This window comes from Aotus nancymaae, unplaced genomic scaffold, assembly GCF_030222135.1.
Source record: "Aotus nancymaae isolate 86718 unplaced genomic scaffold, 86718_ANA_hifiasm-v0.15.2.pri h1tg000077l, whole genome shotgun sequence".
Classification (NCBI taxonomy): Eukaryota; Metazoa; Chordata; class Mammalia; order Primates; family Aotidae; genus Aotus; species Aotus nancymaae.
This window is the reverse complement of record NW_026988492.1, coordinates 6,028,218-6,044,302: the sequence shown is the minus strand read 5'-3', so window position 1 is coordinate 6,044,302 and position 16,085 is coordinate 6,028,218. Positions and strand designations below refer to the sequence as shown.

At 41.9% G+C, this 16,085-nt stretch overlaps 1 protein-coding gene across 17 annotated transcripts in view; it reads right to left on the bottom strand.

Moving 5' to 3' along the window:
• The window catches only part of SVIL (supervillin), a 182,065-nt gene that overhangs the window by 106,139 nt on the left and 59,841 nt on the right, over positions 1–16,085 (bottom strand). For all 17 annotated transcript variants that reach the window (XM_064368542.1, XM_064368539.1, XM_064368536.1 and 14 more), the window contains exons 2-3: positions 12,706–12,763; positions 7,115–7,206 (exon numbers count right to left, since the gene is read on the bottom strand). Coding sequence is in view for 16 of the 17 variants with exons in the window: in XM_064368539.1 (XP_064224609.1) it covers positions 7,115–7,206; positions 12,706–12,763 (150 nt within the window). In the remaining variant the exon portion in view is untranslated. The remainder of the gene's footprint in view (positions 1–7,114; positions 7,207–12,705; positions 12,764–16,085) is intronic.

Below are 16,085 nucleotides of genomic sequence, written 5' to 3'. Positions count from 1 at the left end.
GTTGGGAGGTTCTCACATGATACTGACTACAAGGATATTACTGAGATGCCAGACAACTGTTTCTTTGGAGAAATGGCCACAGTTCATGGAGAATAAAAGTCTCTCTTTTTGCCTCCTCCTCAATAGCTTAAATTCATAAGGGCTCATCTGAGTGAGTCCTATGAAGGATTCAGAATGGGGTGGGAGTAGGAGAGAGGGGTGGCTGGGCAGCCCGGGGCCAGGGCCAATGAAAAGTTTTGAAAGGCTGAGTCAAAGGAGAAACTCAAAGGAATTTGATTTTCAACTGCTTCAATTTCCATTTTCTTTTCTCAAAGTGGCAATTTTTAGTAATGAGTCAAAACTACATACATCCACGCGTGCGCACACACACATACATGCATACATACACACACATAGCTTTACTGCCCTTTGTGTTCAGAGATAGAAGCCTTGTTTTTCTTCATTTACTTTTAATTGACAGCCTCCTTAAAACTTTAGTTGAATTTGTTAAGGTAGCTGGCTTCAAAAAAGCAAAACCTCTCTCCCTCCGACTTCAAAAAGGTCTCTCAGTTGGCCTCCCCAGGAACCAGAGTAGCTGGAGGCAGAGAAGTCCTCATTCTAATTATGCTCCTATTTAGAAGACAGGAGTATAATGAGAATGGTGCACCTGCCGCGCAGTCTTGTGAGAGGAGGCTTGACCAGTAACGACATCTTCCCCGTCAACAAATTAGCCCTGGTGAGATTATGGTGATAAAACTTTAATAGCTGGTAGGACATATTTTGAAAATATTTTCAAGGATGACAAAAACAAAGGGTTTCAATTAGTTATTTAAACCCCAAAGAGGAGAGTGGAGCCGTATTTTTCAAAAGACCGCTCAAGAAGCTATCAAAACCAAATTCCAAGGGCACCTAAAAGGTATGGCTTGAACCCATGCCTCGAACACATAACTGAAAAATCGAAAATATTAATAGCGTCCTGGGTAGCATAATCACCTCTCCCCTCCCCTCCTGTCTTTTCCTCTCTTTTCCTCTCCTTTTCTTTCTACACCCCTCTTTCTTTTTTAGACAGGGTCTCATTCTCTCACCCAGGCTGGCGTGTAGAGGCACGATCTTGACTCACTGCAGCCTCAACCTACCAGACTCAAGTGATCCTCCCAACTCAGCCTCATGCATAGCTGGGATTAGGGGCATGTGCCACCACACCTGGCTAGCTTTTTCTATTTTTTGTGGAGACGAGGTTTCGCTATATTCTCCACGATGGTCTTGAACTCCTGGGCTCAAGGGATCTACCCACCTCGGCCTCCCAAAGTGCTGGATGGCAGGCGTGAGCCACCACACCTGGCCAGACACTTCCCTTTTCTCCCCCACATTATTTCAACTGGGTAAATATCAAAACCATTAATATACAGAGTGTCATGGACCTTCCATTGGAAAAAGTGAAGATAGGCTTTTCTTCGTTCTAATTAGAGACTGTTGAAAGTCACTTTCATTTCATCCAAATTTTAATTAATTTTACAATTTTTCTATAGAAATGCAACTAAAGGGATTTTTCAGAAAGATTACCACAGTATATGGAAAAGCAAAGCAACATGTTGCCTCCTGCCATTCTCTATTTCCCGTGTTCCAGAAGGAACGATCCAGCTGGGAGAGTGTGCTAGCTCCCCACACACAGGCAAGGTAGACTTTCCTACTGCCCACCAGGGAACACTGGCCTCTGATAGCCGTCCGCTTCTGCGCATGAGACGAGAAGTTCTCAGGATAGGATGTAGCAGGCATGCAGATGCACCTCATCAGGGTCCCGGGTTCAGGAAGCTGGCTTTGGAGAGCTCACAGATCACTATGGGGGCACTAATGGCTTCAGGGTGAGAAGTGGCTTTGTTGTGAACTCTGCACCGCAGGATGTTGAATGTCCCAGGTTCTCCTAGAAATGCTAGATCACCCCCAGTTGCTGCGGCACAAAAATGTCACATATTTCTAAAGCCCCTTAGGGGCTGTCCTAGATTGAGAACCACTGAGAATCACTGATTCCCCCGGTCCTAGAATTTCAAATACACAGCTTGTGCCTTAGACACCCAGGCCCTCGGTTACCCAGTACAGACGCCACTAGCCCAGCACTGCACTCTCTTCAGTCAAGCCCAGATTCAACGCAAAGCTATGCCAAGCCTACTGCTCCTGGAAACTAGAATCCATCAACGTAGGGTCCTCTCTGATGGTTTCACTGAGGAATTAAATGAGGTCATAAAATAAACTATACTTTAAATATACTGATGAGCTTACTAATTCTTAGTGAAAACCTATAGTGAATTTTTAAAGGAAAATAAATAAATCTCTCCAGCAAACAATTAATGACGTCTCAGTCTATTCTTTCTAGCAAATATATTTTCAATTACCAAGATATGCCTCATTCCTTCAGAAATGGGATTATAAGAAATGACACACAAGACAAAAAGAAGCAACAGAGAGACATTTTGAGTTTTGCCTCTTTTTCCCAAGTCTATACAAACATGTAATATAATTAGTGTGTAATTAATGTGTATTATATTACATATTTGTTTTATATTATTATTATTAATAATAGCCAGGTATGGTGGCTTATGACTGTAATCCCAGCACTTTAGGAGGCTGAGGCAGGTGGATCACTTGAGGTCAGGAGTTTGAGACCAGACTGGCCAACATGATGAAATCCCATCTCTACTAAAAATACAAAAAAATTAGCCTGGCGTGGTGGGCATGTGTGTGTAATCCCAGCTACTCGAGAGGCTGAGGCAGAATTGCTTGAACCCAGGAGACAGAGGTTGCAGTGAGACAAGATGATGCCACTGCACTCCAGCTTGGGTGACAGAGCATCATTCTGTCTCAAAAATATATATATAAAAAATGTGGTTTATATTATACATTTATATTTATTATACATTTATATTATATATATACATTTTATATTATATATATGCATTATATATTATATATACATCATATATAATTATGTATATTATGTATATATTATATATATACATTATATATGATATTATACATTTATATATTATACATTTTATATTATTATGTAAACCATGTTTTATATTATTTTATATTACCACCAATCATATAAACATGTTTTTGTATTATTAGCATAAAGCCAATACTAAAAACATCATGGACAAAAGTCATTGTTGCTGTGGGAATCTATGTTGTAACTCTGTTGTTTTATTTATAAAGCCTACCGACCGTTCTGCCAAAGTTACCTTCTGATTGATAATCTTAAAGGTTCCTGTTCTTTCAAAACTTCATAAAAGTTTTGTGTAATTCCAGACTTACAGAAAATTTAAAAGATAACCTTCAGCCGGGCGTGGCGGCTCACGCCTGTAATCCCAGCACTTTGGGAGGCTGAGGGGGATGGATCACGATGTCAGCAGATGGAGACCATCCTCGCTAACACAGTGAAAGCCTGTCTCTACTAAAAATACAAAAAAACAGCTGGGCGTGCTGGCGGGTGCCTATAGTTCCAGCTACTTGGGAGGCTGAGTAGCTGGGACTACAGGTGCACGCCACCATGCCCGGCTAATTTTTGTATTTTCAGTAGAGAAGGGGTTTTCACCATGTTGGCCAGGGTGGTCTCAATCTCTTGACCTCATGATCTGCCCACCTTGGCCTCCCAAAGTGCTGGGATTACAGGCGTGAGCCACCACGCCCGGCCAGAAGTTTTGAACATATCTACCTGTCCCTTATTTTACCTGCTATCTTGGTCTGTTACTCTTCTGTGTGTAATTCAGAGTGGTACTACTGTGGCAATATGGCCTCTATGAGTGTATTTCTTTAGTTATTTCTGATAGGAGCTGGAGGTTAGTTTTCAAATAAGGCTATTTAAGGAAATTTGATAGCAAAACTATAATACTTAAGTTATTTACAATTGCCTAATATGTTTTGCAAAGATGATATATAACATCAATATTCTGAACAATTTGGTCTGTGGGGTGCTCTTCTTGGGACACACAGTTTCTTCCATTAGCGCTAAGAAACAGGATTTCTGGTTTGGACATTGTTGAGTTCAGTCCTCCAAACCTGAGTACAGTAGAATCTTCCAAAGAAATATGAGTGGCAGAGGTACTGCCAAGAACACTTCTCTCCTCCTTCACGCGACAGCCAGAGAGCCCAGGCCACGTCTGGAATATTCTGAGCTTACTTCCCACAAGAGTAAAGCCCTTTAACTTTGCACTTGGATGGCAGCCACTAATATAAAGACAAGCAGCTCATGCACCAAGCAATTACAAACTAGAGGAACAGGGGAGGGGTGATGGCTGCAAGGTGTACCCATCTGGAATAATGAAAATGTTCTAAAACTGGCTGTACTGATGGATGCAGAACTCTGTGAATTGCTGAAATCGCCGTAATTGCATACCTTAAATCAAAGGATTGCACGGTAGGTGTGTTGTATCTTAATAAAGCTGCTAAAGAAAGTGGAGCCATATATTTGGTCCATTTCATAATTCCTAAATAAAAAATCTATTTTAATATAACTGTTACATAAGTAAATATTTTTATTTTTTGTTTTTATTTTTATTTTTTGAGATGGAGTCTCACTCAGCTGCCCAGGCTGGAGTGCAGTGCTGTAATCTCGGCTCACTGAAACCACCATCCTCTGGGTTCAAGCAATTCTCCCGTCTCAGCCTCCCGAGTAGCTGGGATTAGAGGCACCCACCATCATACTCAGATCATTTTTGTATTTTTAGTAGAGACGAGGTTTCATCATGTTGGCCAGGCTGGTCTTGAATTCCTGACCTCAGGTGATCCACCTGCCTTGGCCTCCCAAAGTGCTAGGATTACATGTATGAGCCGCCACGCATGGCCTAGGTAAACATTTTTAATTCCTTGATTACTTGTTTGTGATACACACTTAGAGGACGTCTCTTAGAGAAAAAGTAACAACCACTTTAATGCCCAGTTTCACAGGAAATGAACAAAGAAACTTCTATAAACTTATCACATATAAAACTTGATGTCATTAAAATAAAATAACTAAATCATGTTTAAACATAATATTGCTAAGAGCTGACACACAAAACCATTAACATATCTGTTAAATCAGAGAAAAAAGAGATTTCTGGTCTTTCCAAATCTGCCTTGTTTTTAATTATTATTTATTTATTTTTTCATAAAAAGCAAAGGACTGTAGAGAATTTAGGTGAAATTCAGGGGAAGTGCGGCACTGTCATTTTTAAAGCATATTTTAAAGATTTAAGGGACCATGTTATTTAGAAACATCAATCTGGTGAATACATCAAATAATCATCTTTGATTTGTAAAAATTATTTTTTATAATCATTTATGACACATTTTTTAATACAACTAGCTAACAAGCTTAGGTGTTCTAAAAGTTAATTACAGATGAAGTTACCATTGGTTGAACCTTAAGGAACCTAGCATTTCATACTGTTTTTGATTTTTCTGCTCATAATATTGTCGGTGGTATTATGTATCAAATAAAGGAACCGGGACAGAGAAAGAGAAAGAGGGACGCTTCTGACTGGTGGAAAGAACCTCTGCCATGTAGAACTTTGCCTAATCAGCTCTTCTCAGCTATTGCTAATTTGATTTGTTCATTCTTATATGTTGTTTTGATCATCTGCATAGGTTTTAAGAACTTTGTCTCAGATTAAATTAGTTTTTTTGTCTTTCACAGAGAGTGCTAAACAATGGCAGAGTCATTCCATTTGACAGCCGTTCTGGCCCGGTCTGCATCCATCCTACCCAGACAGGAGGCCACTGAGTTGCCCTTGGAAACTCCCGGGGGAGAGCTGATGGGAGTACGGTGTGGCCACTTCATTTCCAGGTACCATGAACGATTAATTTTCTTTTTGCTATGAAATCTCATCTGCCTCCTTGTAATTCTACACATTCTTCTTACTTTTGGCCTCTGGAGCCACATAGCATAAACCTGTACTTCAGCTGACAGTGTTGTAAGTACTTGAAAATTGCAGCAAGTCTGGGTTTTCTTCACCAGGCCACATCCCCGGGGTCCTTCAGGCATCCAAACTCATCAGAACATGTCTCGGTCCATCATCAGTTCAATTCCTCAGGATAGAGTGCAATTCATCAGCAGGTCTTATAAAATGGATTTATTTTCTATTAAAAGAAGATGTGTTTGTTCTGATTTCTTTGGGGCATGATCTTTTGCTTTTTCTTTCAGTGTAGAAAAAATTCTGCCCTTCCATCAAATCGGTTTCTTCCACAGGAAGGTTTCCACAGCACACTCAGGATGAAGACATTTTGTGAGCTGGGACTAACGATCATTCCTTGTGCTAGTGTTCCAGTTACAAAGACCAAGCGATGTTTACATCATTTCACAGGTAAAACTAAGGCGAATTGGCTTCTAGTTGGTGCAGACATTTTACTGCATGTGCGCCTTGACCAGTGGAAATAGTAATTCACCAAACACGTGTGAGTGCTGCTTGGGGAAGAAGAAAGACGGTCATGCTGTGATCTCCACGGGCTGTTTGCAGCTCAGCACGGAGGTACAAGATGTTAAATGTGAAAGGCCTGGCCTGGTGCGGTGGCTCACGCCTGTAATCCCAGCACTTTGGGAGGATCACCTGAGGCCAGGAGTTTGAGACCAGCCTGGCTACCCTTGTGAAAACCCCGCCTCTACTAAAAATTCAAAAAAATTACCCGGATGTGGTGGCATGCACCTGTAATCCCGGCTACTTGGGAGGCTGAGGCTGGAGAATCTCTAGAACCTGAGAGGCGGAGGCTGCAGTGAGCCAAAGAATGCGCCGCTGTACTCCAGCCTGGGCGGCTGAGTGAGACTCCCTCTCAAAAACAAAAAAAAGCCCTAACTCTGGGAAGCATCAAGAGGCCTGGGGCAGCCTCTGGAGGCAGCAGGAGTGGGTGGACAGAGAAGAGATGGGGGACCTCCAGTAAAACCCTGAGGATGTCTACAATTAAAGGGCAAGGAGGAGTAGAAAGGAGAGGATTAAAAATGCATCAGAGAGACGTAAGGGAATTGAAGCTAATCCCTGGAGGAGGCAGGCATGGCCACAAAGGAGACTGTGAGCTGGAGGTGAGGGAGAGATGTGCTGGAGGAAATGCAGACAAAACAGTACTCCTCTACCCAGACACGCTGGTCACTGAGGAGCAGCCTTACCTTTCGGAAGCGCAGCTGAAAGCTTAGCATCGATTCCTCTTTTGCGGTTAGGGAGCTGTTCTTGATCTTCGAGTGACAACTCTTTCTGAAAGCTAAAATTTACTCCATTAATAAAGTCCATTTAAATCAAGATATGTAAGTGAAAAAATACAGAACACAAAAATTATGATATTGTTACACATCATTAAATATGAACACATAGATCACAAGTAAAACATTTTATTTTGGGGAGAAAATTGGTAGCTTTTTCATTTACTTATATTTATGTAAATATGGTGATTTTTTGCGCACCTAAGTAATTACAGCAGGATTAGTGGGTAGTGTGGTGTGGTGTGGTGTGTGAGGGTGAAAACATTGTCATATGCTTTCGCTCGCACTGAACACCTCTTCTCCACCTAGTAATAGCTTTGCAAGCTTGGATTAATTACTCAACCTCTCTGTGCTATAATTTCTTCTTTAGAAAATCAGTAACTTGTCTAGGTGATCTACACGCTGTCCTCCAGTATCAAAATTATATTAAAATAACAGATGCCTTCAAATGACCAAGATATTAAAGTTTGGAAAACCTCATGAAGCCTTGTGTTAGAATAAAAGAGGAAATGAAAGGGGAGAATAATAAAGGAAGCGAGCCCTTCCTGTGGACTTCCCCAGGGTAAGCACACCCAGGTATCTCCCTAATTATCTCCCCAAGACACTAAGAGGTGTGAACTACTCAGTGGTATGCTGATAAAGGTGCAAATGGCCCTGCCCTCTTGTCCCGCCCACCCAGCCCCACCGCCTGGCCCCGCCCACCCAGGCCCTCCACCTGGCCCTGAGAAAAGCACCTGCTTTGTAGTATTGGCAGGTGGTGTCAACACTCACCACGGTGGCTCCCATAGGACTCACTGAACTCAAAGTCAGGAGAGAGGCACGCACGTCTGGCCCCAGCACAACACCAGAACTAGTATCATCCTCAGTTTACAGATCCGGGAATTGTTACATGATTTTCCCAAAAATCCATATTTGACAAGAAGAAGAGATGAGATTCAAATCCATCTCCTAGTTTAATACCAGCCGCAGCCACCCCGAGAATGCTGTGTACACAACTCCAAGGTCTTCGACGTGCCTGGAGCGGGCAGGGCAGAGGGTGCTGGTGCCTCGAAGGAAGCAAACCCGTGAAAACAGGGAACTGCTGTTCCTCAAGGTCAGTGTGACCTCAGAGGGTGAAAGACAGGCTTGGAAAAGACTCACTGTGAAGCCAACCCTCCCCCTGTACGGGTGCATTTCCATACAGGCCAAGGGAGAGACGGAGGAAGCTGTGTGGACACTGTGTTAAGTGGGACGCAGGAATCCCCCATACCCCATGTATAAACTAGATGGAAGGAACTTCTACACGCCCAAAACATGACCCACCACTCTGCCCTCCTGGAGCCAAGTCCATCTGAAATCTTCGTTTTTCCACATACAATGGAGCAAAGCTTATATTCCCTAAGTATGTGTGTCATGTGTTCACATTATTTAATAAAAAGTCCTGAGAAGAATTAGGCTTTATCAGCCATGCTCTGGAATGGTTGGAAGACCCCGGGACACCTGCCTAGTCAGAAACTTAGAGTGAGCCCCGACTTCTAAACACTGAGTTGTAAGGCGGTAACTACTCCTGTCAGTGTTTTATTCACATGCAGGATTTAGCAGAAAGCTAAAAAAATTAATGGCAGAAATGTACCTGACTTGAGGAATGGCATGTTATTTTAATTGATTGTTTAATTGCTGATTTAAACATCTTGACAAAGCTCTGTACTTGCTTTGGAAAACTAAAATCTTTTCAAGACAAAAACATCTACATTAGAGTGAAATAATGCAATCCCTAAAATATTCAGCTTCTCAGACCACCGACCTGGGGTACAAATGCTATCTCATATTTTCAAAAATAAACATCTGTGTGTCTTTATTTCCTTCTTTCTTTCTGTTTCTCAGAAAGCTCAATGGAGCCACTAATGAAAAGCAAGAAACTGTCGCTGAGTCCAATACTCCCCTGGAGTCTACAGAGTGAGCTTTACGAGTCCTCTCCCCGACACTCCCCGGATCCACAGGCACTTATTTTCTCGAAACACGCTACAAATAGAGCCAGCACCCACGTGAAGTGCAGCCTTTTGACGGCAGGTCAGAAACCAATGGAAACCAAAGCTCTAAGAGGAAAGTCTATGATGCTTCCCAGCGTGGTTCACTCGACACACTGTTTCCTCCCCTGAGCGCTCTCCTCTCCAGCCTCCCGCCATCCTGTGGCTTCGTCTCGCTCCTGGTCTGTGCCTCAGTTGGCTGGTCATGTCCTCAGCGCAGAGCACCAGACCCACTGCCTATCCCTACCAGCACCCAAAGGATATTACACAGCACATTGTGGGGACTAAGGCAGGAGGGTTGTTTGAGCCCAGGAGTTCAAGACCAGCCTGGGGGACATAGCAAGATCCCATCTCTACAAAAAATAGAAAAATTAGCCAGGCACAGGCACAAGCCTGTAGACCCAGCTACTCAGGAGGCTGAGGTGGTAGGACTCATTGAGTCTAGGAGTTTGAGGCTGCAGTGAGCTATGATCGTGCCACTGTACTCCAGCCTGGGTGACAGAGTGGGACCCTGTCTCTTAAAAAAACTAAGTGATTAAACTAAACATTATTTTAAGAAAATTAACATATTTCAAATAAATGACTACTACAAAACATTTCAAATGAATACTACGATTCACCCTGAAGTATTTTTGGTGTACCTTCTATGCAATGTTGAGGTGATGGCCAGGGGTTAAATCATTACAAACATTGAGAATAACTATAAGAGCACAAGGGCAATAACATCAGTTATAAGCCCCTCCTTCCTCCCGCCCTCCCTTCGTTCTCACCCTCCCTCCTTCCTTTTCTTCTTTCCTTTCTTCTTTGATCTTTGGATAGGACATAATTGGGAACACATCACTGCTTATTACCCTTGCATACATGTGTGAAAAACTGGCATAATTGCATGTTTATAAAGTATCGATTTTAGTATCTGCAGCTTCCAGGTAGACATTTATTACTGAGTCCACACGGCTGTCATCACCCTCTGTTCCCCTCTCCGCTGCCTCTCTCCCCTGCTCCTGCTAAATGACCAGGGCTTCTGAGAAAGCGGATGAGCAGACAGGAGGAGCAGGGGCAGGCAGACCGGGCTGGAAAGTGTGGCTGTGGCTCAAGGCGGTGCCACAGGCTGTGATTGACGCAAGACTCTTCCAATCAACATGTGAAATCGAGTTTCTCTCTTTAAAACAAAAATAATGTTCCTTCCCTGAACTTTCTCTACCCGAGGGCCCCAATCATCAGTGAAAATACAGGTAAGACAACCTCGTAAAATTCAGGACGGTTCATCAGTGAGCACCTTTTTCTGCTCATATAACGCTGACGAAGCCCAAGGACCTGTGAGTGCCCGGACTCTCCTCTCCTCTCCGCTTCTTCTGACTCACAGGCACCCTAGCAGAGAGACTGGTAGGGTCCATTCCTAAGGCACATGACCGATTGACCGGTGACCCCAAAAGCACGGAGCTCTCGGATGATGGATCAGTCACTTCTCGCCCCCAACCTCCCCATGGACAAAGGAGTCTCTGCAGGGACAACCTCTTCAGGCCTTGGTGTCTCGCTACAGCTCAACCCAAAGTAAGAGCCTATGTTTCAGTGGGGAAGCGTCTGTCCATAGATACTAAAGTAAATGCCATCCGCCTCATTTCTGCATCTTGATTTTAACTTTCTAACAGTGAGAAACACCTTTTGGATTTTTATCCAGCTCTTTTCATCTCCCCTGAAACAGTGCTCGCTCTTCAGGACTGACTGTGCCACCATCTCCCTCCCTCTACTTCAATCATCTAAGAAGGGAATCGCTTCTGTGACAATTTGTCTTCTAAACGTGTCCCATTAACCTACTTAAATGCCTACCTGTAGCAACACGGGAATTTTAGTAAAGGGAGGGCAGGATGCTCCGCTGTTATCATCTCTATTTTTCACAACATGGAATGTGCTACTACTATTACAAGGACTGTCCAGCAGCCACGCGGTGTAAGTCTCCTCCACAATCTGCTCATTACAAGATACGGGAGACGAAGCCCCGCTAACTCATACTTTCGTCTCTTTTAGCTGGTGTCTGGTTGACCAGGTTTCTTTTGAGGAAGCAGGCTCTTGTGCCTCCAGTCCATTTTACACTTAGCACCATGGCGCACAGGCTGTCATTTTAACAGGTATGCATGCCATAACACCCATGATTTGAGAATAGCTGTGTCTCTGCGAGTCTCTGTCCACTGATGCGTGTGACTTTCATATTGCATGCCTTTCCTATCTCTGAATAAGGAAAGTCTTCCTGTCTCTTTTTCCTTAGTCACTTATTAGCTCCATGACAGTTAAACCAACCTGCCAGGGACATCATGGAAACCAAGCCTCAGATCCTATTAAAACATGGCCAAGATGAGAAATATGGATGCACCCCATTAAAAAAGTGATGTTTCCTGAGTCAGTTAAGACAACCTCACTGATGACCCTGGATCATCTTTACTCTAATTAACCTTATATTTAGATGTGCTGCTTGATGATACTGTGTGTAAAAATTAAATACAGAACAAAAATTTAAAAGATGTGGATGAAATATATCAAAAATTTGTCCCATCCAGTGTGTTCACAAGATCAACTCTGCCATTTTCAAATGCAGAGCAGGCTCAGCCTGAGGAGGACAGGATTTAGATCCTTGTCTATTAAAATGTTATTGAAATGCAAACCCTTTGCCATCAAGAAACAACGTCATAATAGCTTAGGCACAAGAGCAACTTAGTGGAATTTGGGGCTGGGTCCTTCCACTGTAATGAAGCACAGGTTGAGACCCTTGCCTGACTCTGACTGTGTAGGAGATATTTTGTTGGGGATAGTTTGGTTACTTTCAAACTATTAATATAGACAATGATCTACTAAGAAGCACCTGAGATACAGCTACTGTGTATAGCGTAGACAATCATTTCCACATTCTCTTACATCCATGATGATGTGTCATGGAGTTTTAGCACATTAGGTCAATCAGCTTAGCACCCATAATATTCTGCAGCCAAGGGGACTGGAAGTACAGAAAGGTTAAGAGAGAGAGTTGGGAAGATTAGGGAAGAATAACTCACATGGATGGATGGATGGATAGATGGATGGATGTGTGTGTGTGTGTGTGTGTGTGTGTGTATGGGGAAAGGGAAGGGGAGGGAGGAGAGGAAGGAAGGAGAAATAAGTTAAAGCCATTTCTAAAAAAATCTAGCTCCCTTCTTTGATGGACAGATTGCAAAAGCATGCAAGTTTTCTTTGCATGTTTAGAGGCAGGTGTGATAAAGAAAAACTAATTGTCCTTTAAAAGTTTGCAAAGGCAAGAGAACAAAGATTCTGTTCTCCAAATAGTTTCCATAAACAGTATTAAATATAAAAAGAGTCCTTTGCTTCATACATTTTAATAAATCAAATTCTAGGGAGACAACATATTGCCATACATTGAAACTCGTGAGTTAGATATTCAAGAGAATAATTTCAAAAGCTATGACAAATCTTTAAAATGTCACAGTCCTTGAGCCAAGGCCACTTTACCTTGAAACTTTTCTTTGACGTGGGAATCCAACGAAGCTTATGTTTTTCTTGTTGAAATCTAAGGGAAAAGAAATGAAATAACATTAAAATAGTTACATAAAATGTTAAAAATCCAATGAGAAAAAACTCTCCAAACTCCCTTTGAACATATAAGAAAAAGAAAACCATGAATCAGACAAAAAATAGAAATACAAAAACGATGCCTTCTAAGAATCAAATTCCATGTAAATTTACATATGCAAGTTTTTTTTCTCTTCCAGAAAGTAGCCAACTTTACTCCATGGGTAAAATAATGATAACAACAATAATAACAATCATGCTTCTAACATAGTTCAATGTTATTTAAATTTGTCATGGCAACAAGAATAACTCAAAGCAATTAAATACTAAATAACACAGCTATATACTCAGGAATAGAGGAGAAATAAGCAATTTTGGTCATGGTAACTAGAAGAGTTTGGGATGCCTTTAAAGAATGGGGGTGGGTCTGAAGAGCAGAGGACAACTCAGCTGTGTCTTTTGCTTTCATTAAAATCTAAACAATAACAACCAATAAAAAAAACCCATTTATTAGTATTTTGAAGACAAGATATATATTATGTAAAGACAGCTGGTAACAATTCTATACAGGAAAAACACATCCTGAGTGAACAGGTTAATCAAAACCAGGCACAGACAAAATTTATAACCGGTCTAATGGCATGTAATCTGTTTTAAAGCCTTTGGCATAGAAACCATTTTTTCACTAAGAAAACCACAAATAGACACAGAAACTGCTTCCCCTAAGGAAGTACCTTTGGCTGTTTTATAGTTAGGGGCAGAAGCCCGAGGAAAAATAAGTACAAAATATCTCAGATGCTGACACTTCATTATCCGTCAAAATACATCCTCAGTCCTGAAATTTGGAAGTGTGGCCAACTAAAGAAATCAACAATAAAATAAAAGGTATCATGCCAGTGAAACATCTAAGCTTTTCTCCTAATTATACAAGTATCTTGTTATGTAATTAACGAAAGAGAAATCAATTCAAAAAGCATCAAGTACCGTAGAAGAAAATTCCCGAATCTGAGGTCTGAACTGTTCAAGTCACTTAACAGGGCATTTGAGCTAGAAACAGTTTTGATGTATAATGGCTGAGTTTCAAATATGATACTCACAATAACCTGAGCATTTCATTTTCGCTCAGTCAGTAAACCGAACATGCCATACCACTTCAGCAGTTAAATTGAAAGCATGTATTTTCCTCTGTGCTGGAAGAAAGCCACTAAAAAGACTATCTTGTTCCAAACTGTCTCACATGAAGAGTTAATAAAAAGACACTCACTCACCACTGCCTACTGAAAATCATTTAGTACGTATAGCATTTGATTTAGAAAAATACTTTAACCGAAGTGCAGCACATCTAGAATCTGATCCAAAATGTGGGCATTCCAATTGCATTTGCAATTTTTCCTACATAAAGGTTTTAGTGGTTTAGCAGTAACTTTAACTTATGGAGGGGAAAAAATTCACTTATCAGCAATCACAAGATAAGCTCATTTATAAACTTAATTAGATATTTAAAATGTCTTTTGAGAAACGTGTATAAGTAACTGGACACCGGAGAACACACAGGGTAAAACAGAGGACCCCCAGTATTCATTATGCCAGAAAATCCATACATAAGTGCATTTCATATTTCTCTTGCCTTACCTTGTTTCTCAGAGAATTTGAAAGCTCCCAAATAGCTGGAGAAGCCTGGGCTTCTGAACATGCTGGCACACAGAAGGCTCGGTAGCACAGCCTACTCTACAGCTAATTCTCAGCCAGCAGCGACCTTCGTCTGGTCTAAGCAAAACTGGGTTGAGATTTTTCACAGTGCAGGACTACAGTGACCAGGCACTTGTGTCTTTGAGCCTCTGGTACGTGAAAAGCAAGAGGCTGCTGGCTGGAAGAGCTCAGACCCCATAATCAGATTACGAACAGAAATTAAGCCTGGAGGCGCTGCAACAGACTGGAGCCCAGTGATGGGACGTGGGTGATGTAGATGACCAAGGCAAAGCCACGCGCATCCCAGGATTTGCTTCTGCTAAGCAGACAACGCTGCAACCTAACCATCATTGGAGAAGTCAAACACAACTTCCTCTCCCTACGAACACACACTCACAAAAGCAAAACCTACAGAGACTCTCGATGTATTGGGAAGAAGGGACGCTTGAGGATTTCCACGCTGCTCCAAGTCTGGCTTTGGCTAAGTTAAATTAAGTATTTCACCTAACAGAGAGCCAAAAGCCCATACTTAGGATTTATGAACAACATATGAGTGAAACTGTGGGAAAAGAAAGGGCAGATACTACTAGAGATTCAAAAATTTTAATTTGAGGCAGAAGCCATTAAGTTAAGCTTCGCCTATTAGACCGCCCCCTATTTAATTTTAACCACAGTATGTAGTTGGTGGGCCCAAGCAATGCTGAGGCAAATTTAAGAAAAATTCAGGATAATTACAGACTGATCGTTTGTACAGAGAAATGGGACGTTCAAGAGAACAAAAGGAAACTGTCTCATCTGCAAGCTAAGGAAATAGGGCTAGACGAATAACTTGCTCCTGGATAGACAATTGTTTGGTGATGGAGCTACAGGATGCTGGAGAGGTGGGATCAAGATTGTGACTCACCACACCCCCACCTGGGAGCAGGGACTCTGAGTTTGTCTTTGTATCTTTAGTTCTGGACACTGTACCTGGTGCACAGTATGTCTGCAGGAAATGTTTGCTGAATGACCACAGGAAATCACGAGATAATCTCTTCTAAAAGCTAGAGATTCTCCTTCTAAAATGAGTGTGTGGAGTTAGTATCCTGTGATCAAACCAGGTGGACTTAGACTAAATTTGTAAAATACAAACACACAGTGAAAATGAAGAATTATATGCTGAATTAATAAAGGCACATAAGGCCAGGCGCAGTGGCTCATGCCTGTAATCCCAGCACTTTGAGGCCAAGGTAGACAGATCACGAGGTCAAGAGATTGAAACCATCCTGACCAACATGGTGAAATCCCATCTCTACGAAAAAATACAAAAATTAGCTGGGCATGGTGGCGAACACCTGTAGTCTCAGCTACTCGTGAGGCTGAGGCAGAAGAATTGCTTGAACCTGGGAATCGGAGGTTGCAGTGAGGCAAGATCATGCCACTGCACTCCAGCCTGGCTCCTGGCGACAGAGCAAGATTCTGTCTCAAAAAATAAAAAATAAAAATAAAATAAAGGCACATAAATATAAGGTACATCAACCCTGGGTACTAGAGGGATCAGTGATAGCATTTAGCATTTTTCTCTATAAACTCCTCATTATGTTATAGTCAAAAAGTCAGGAAGAACTATGGCAAATAGGATAGTTAACAAA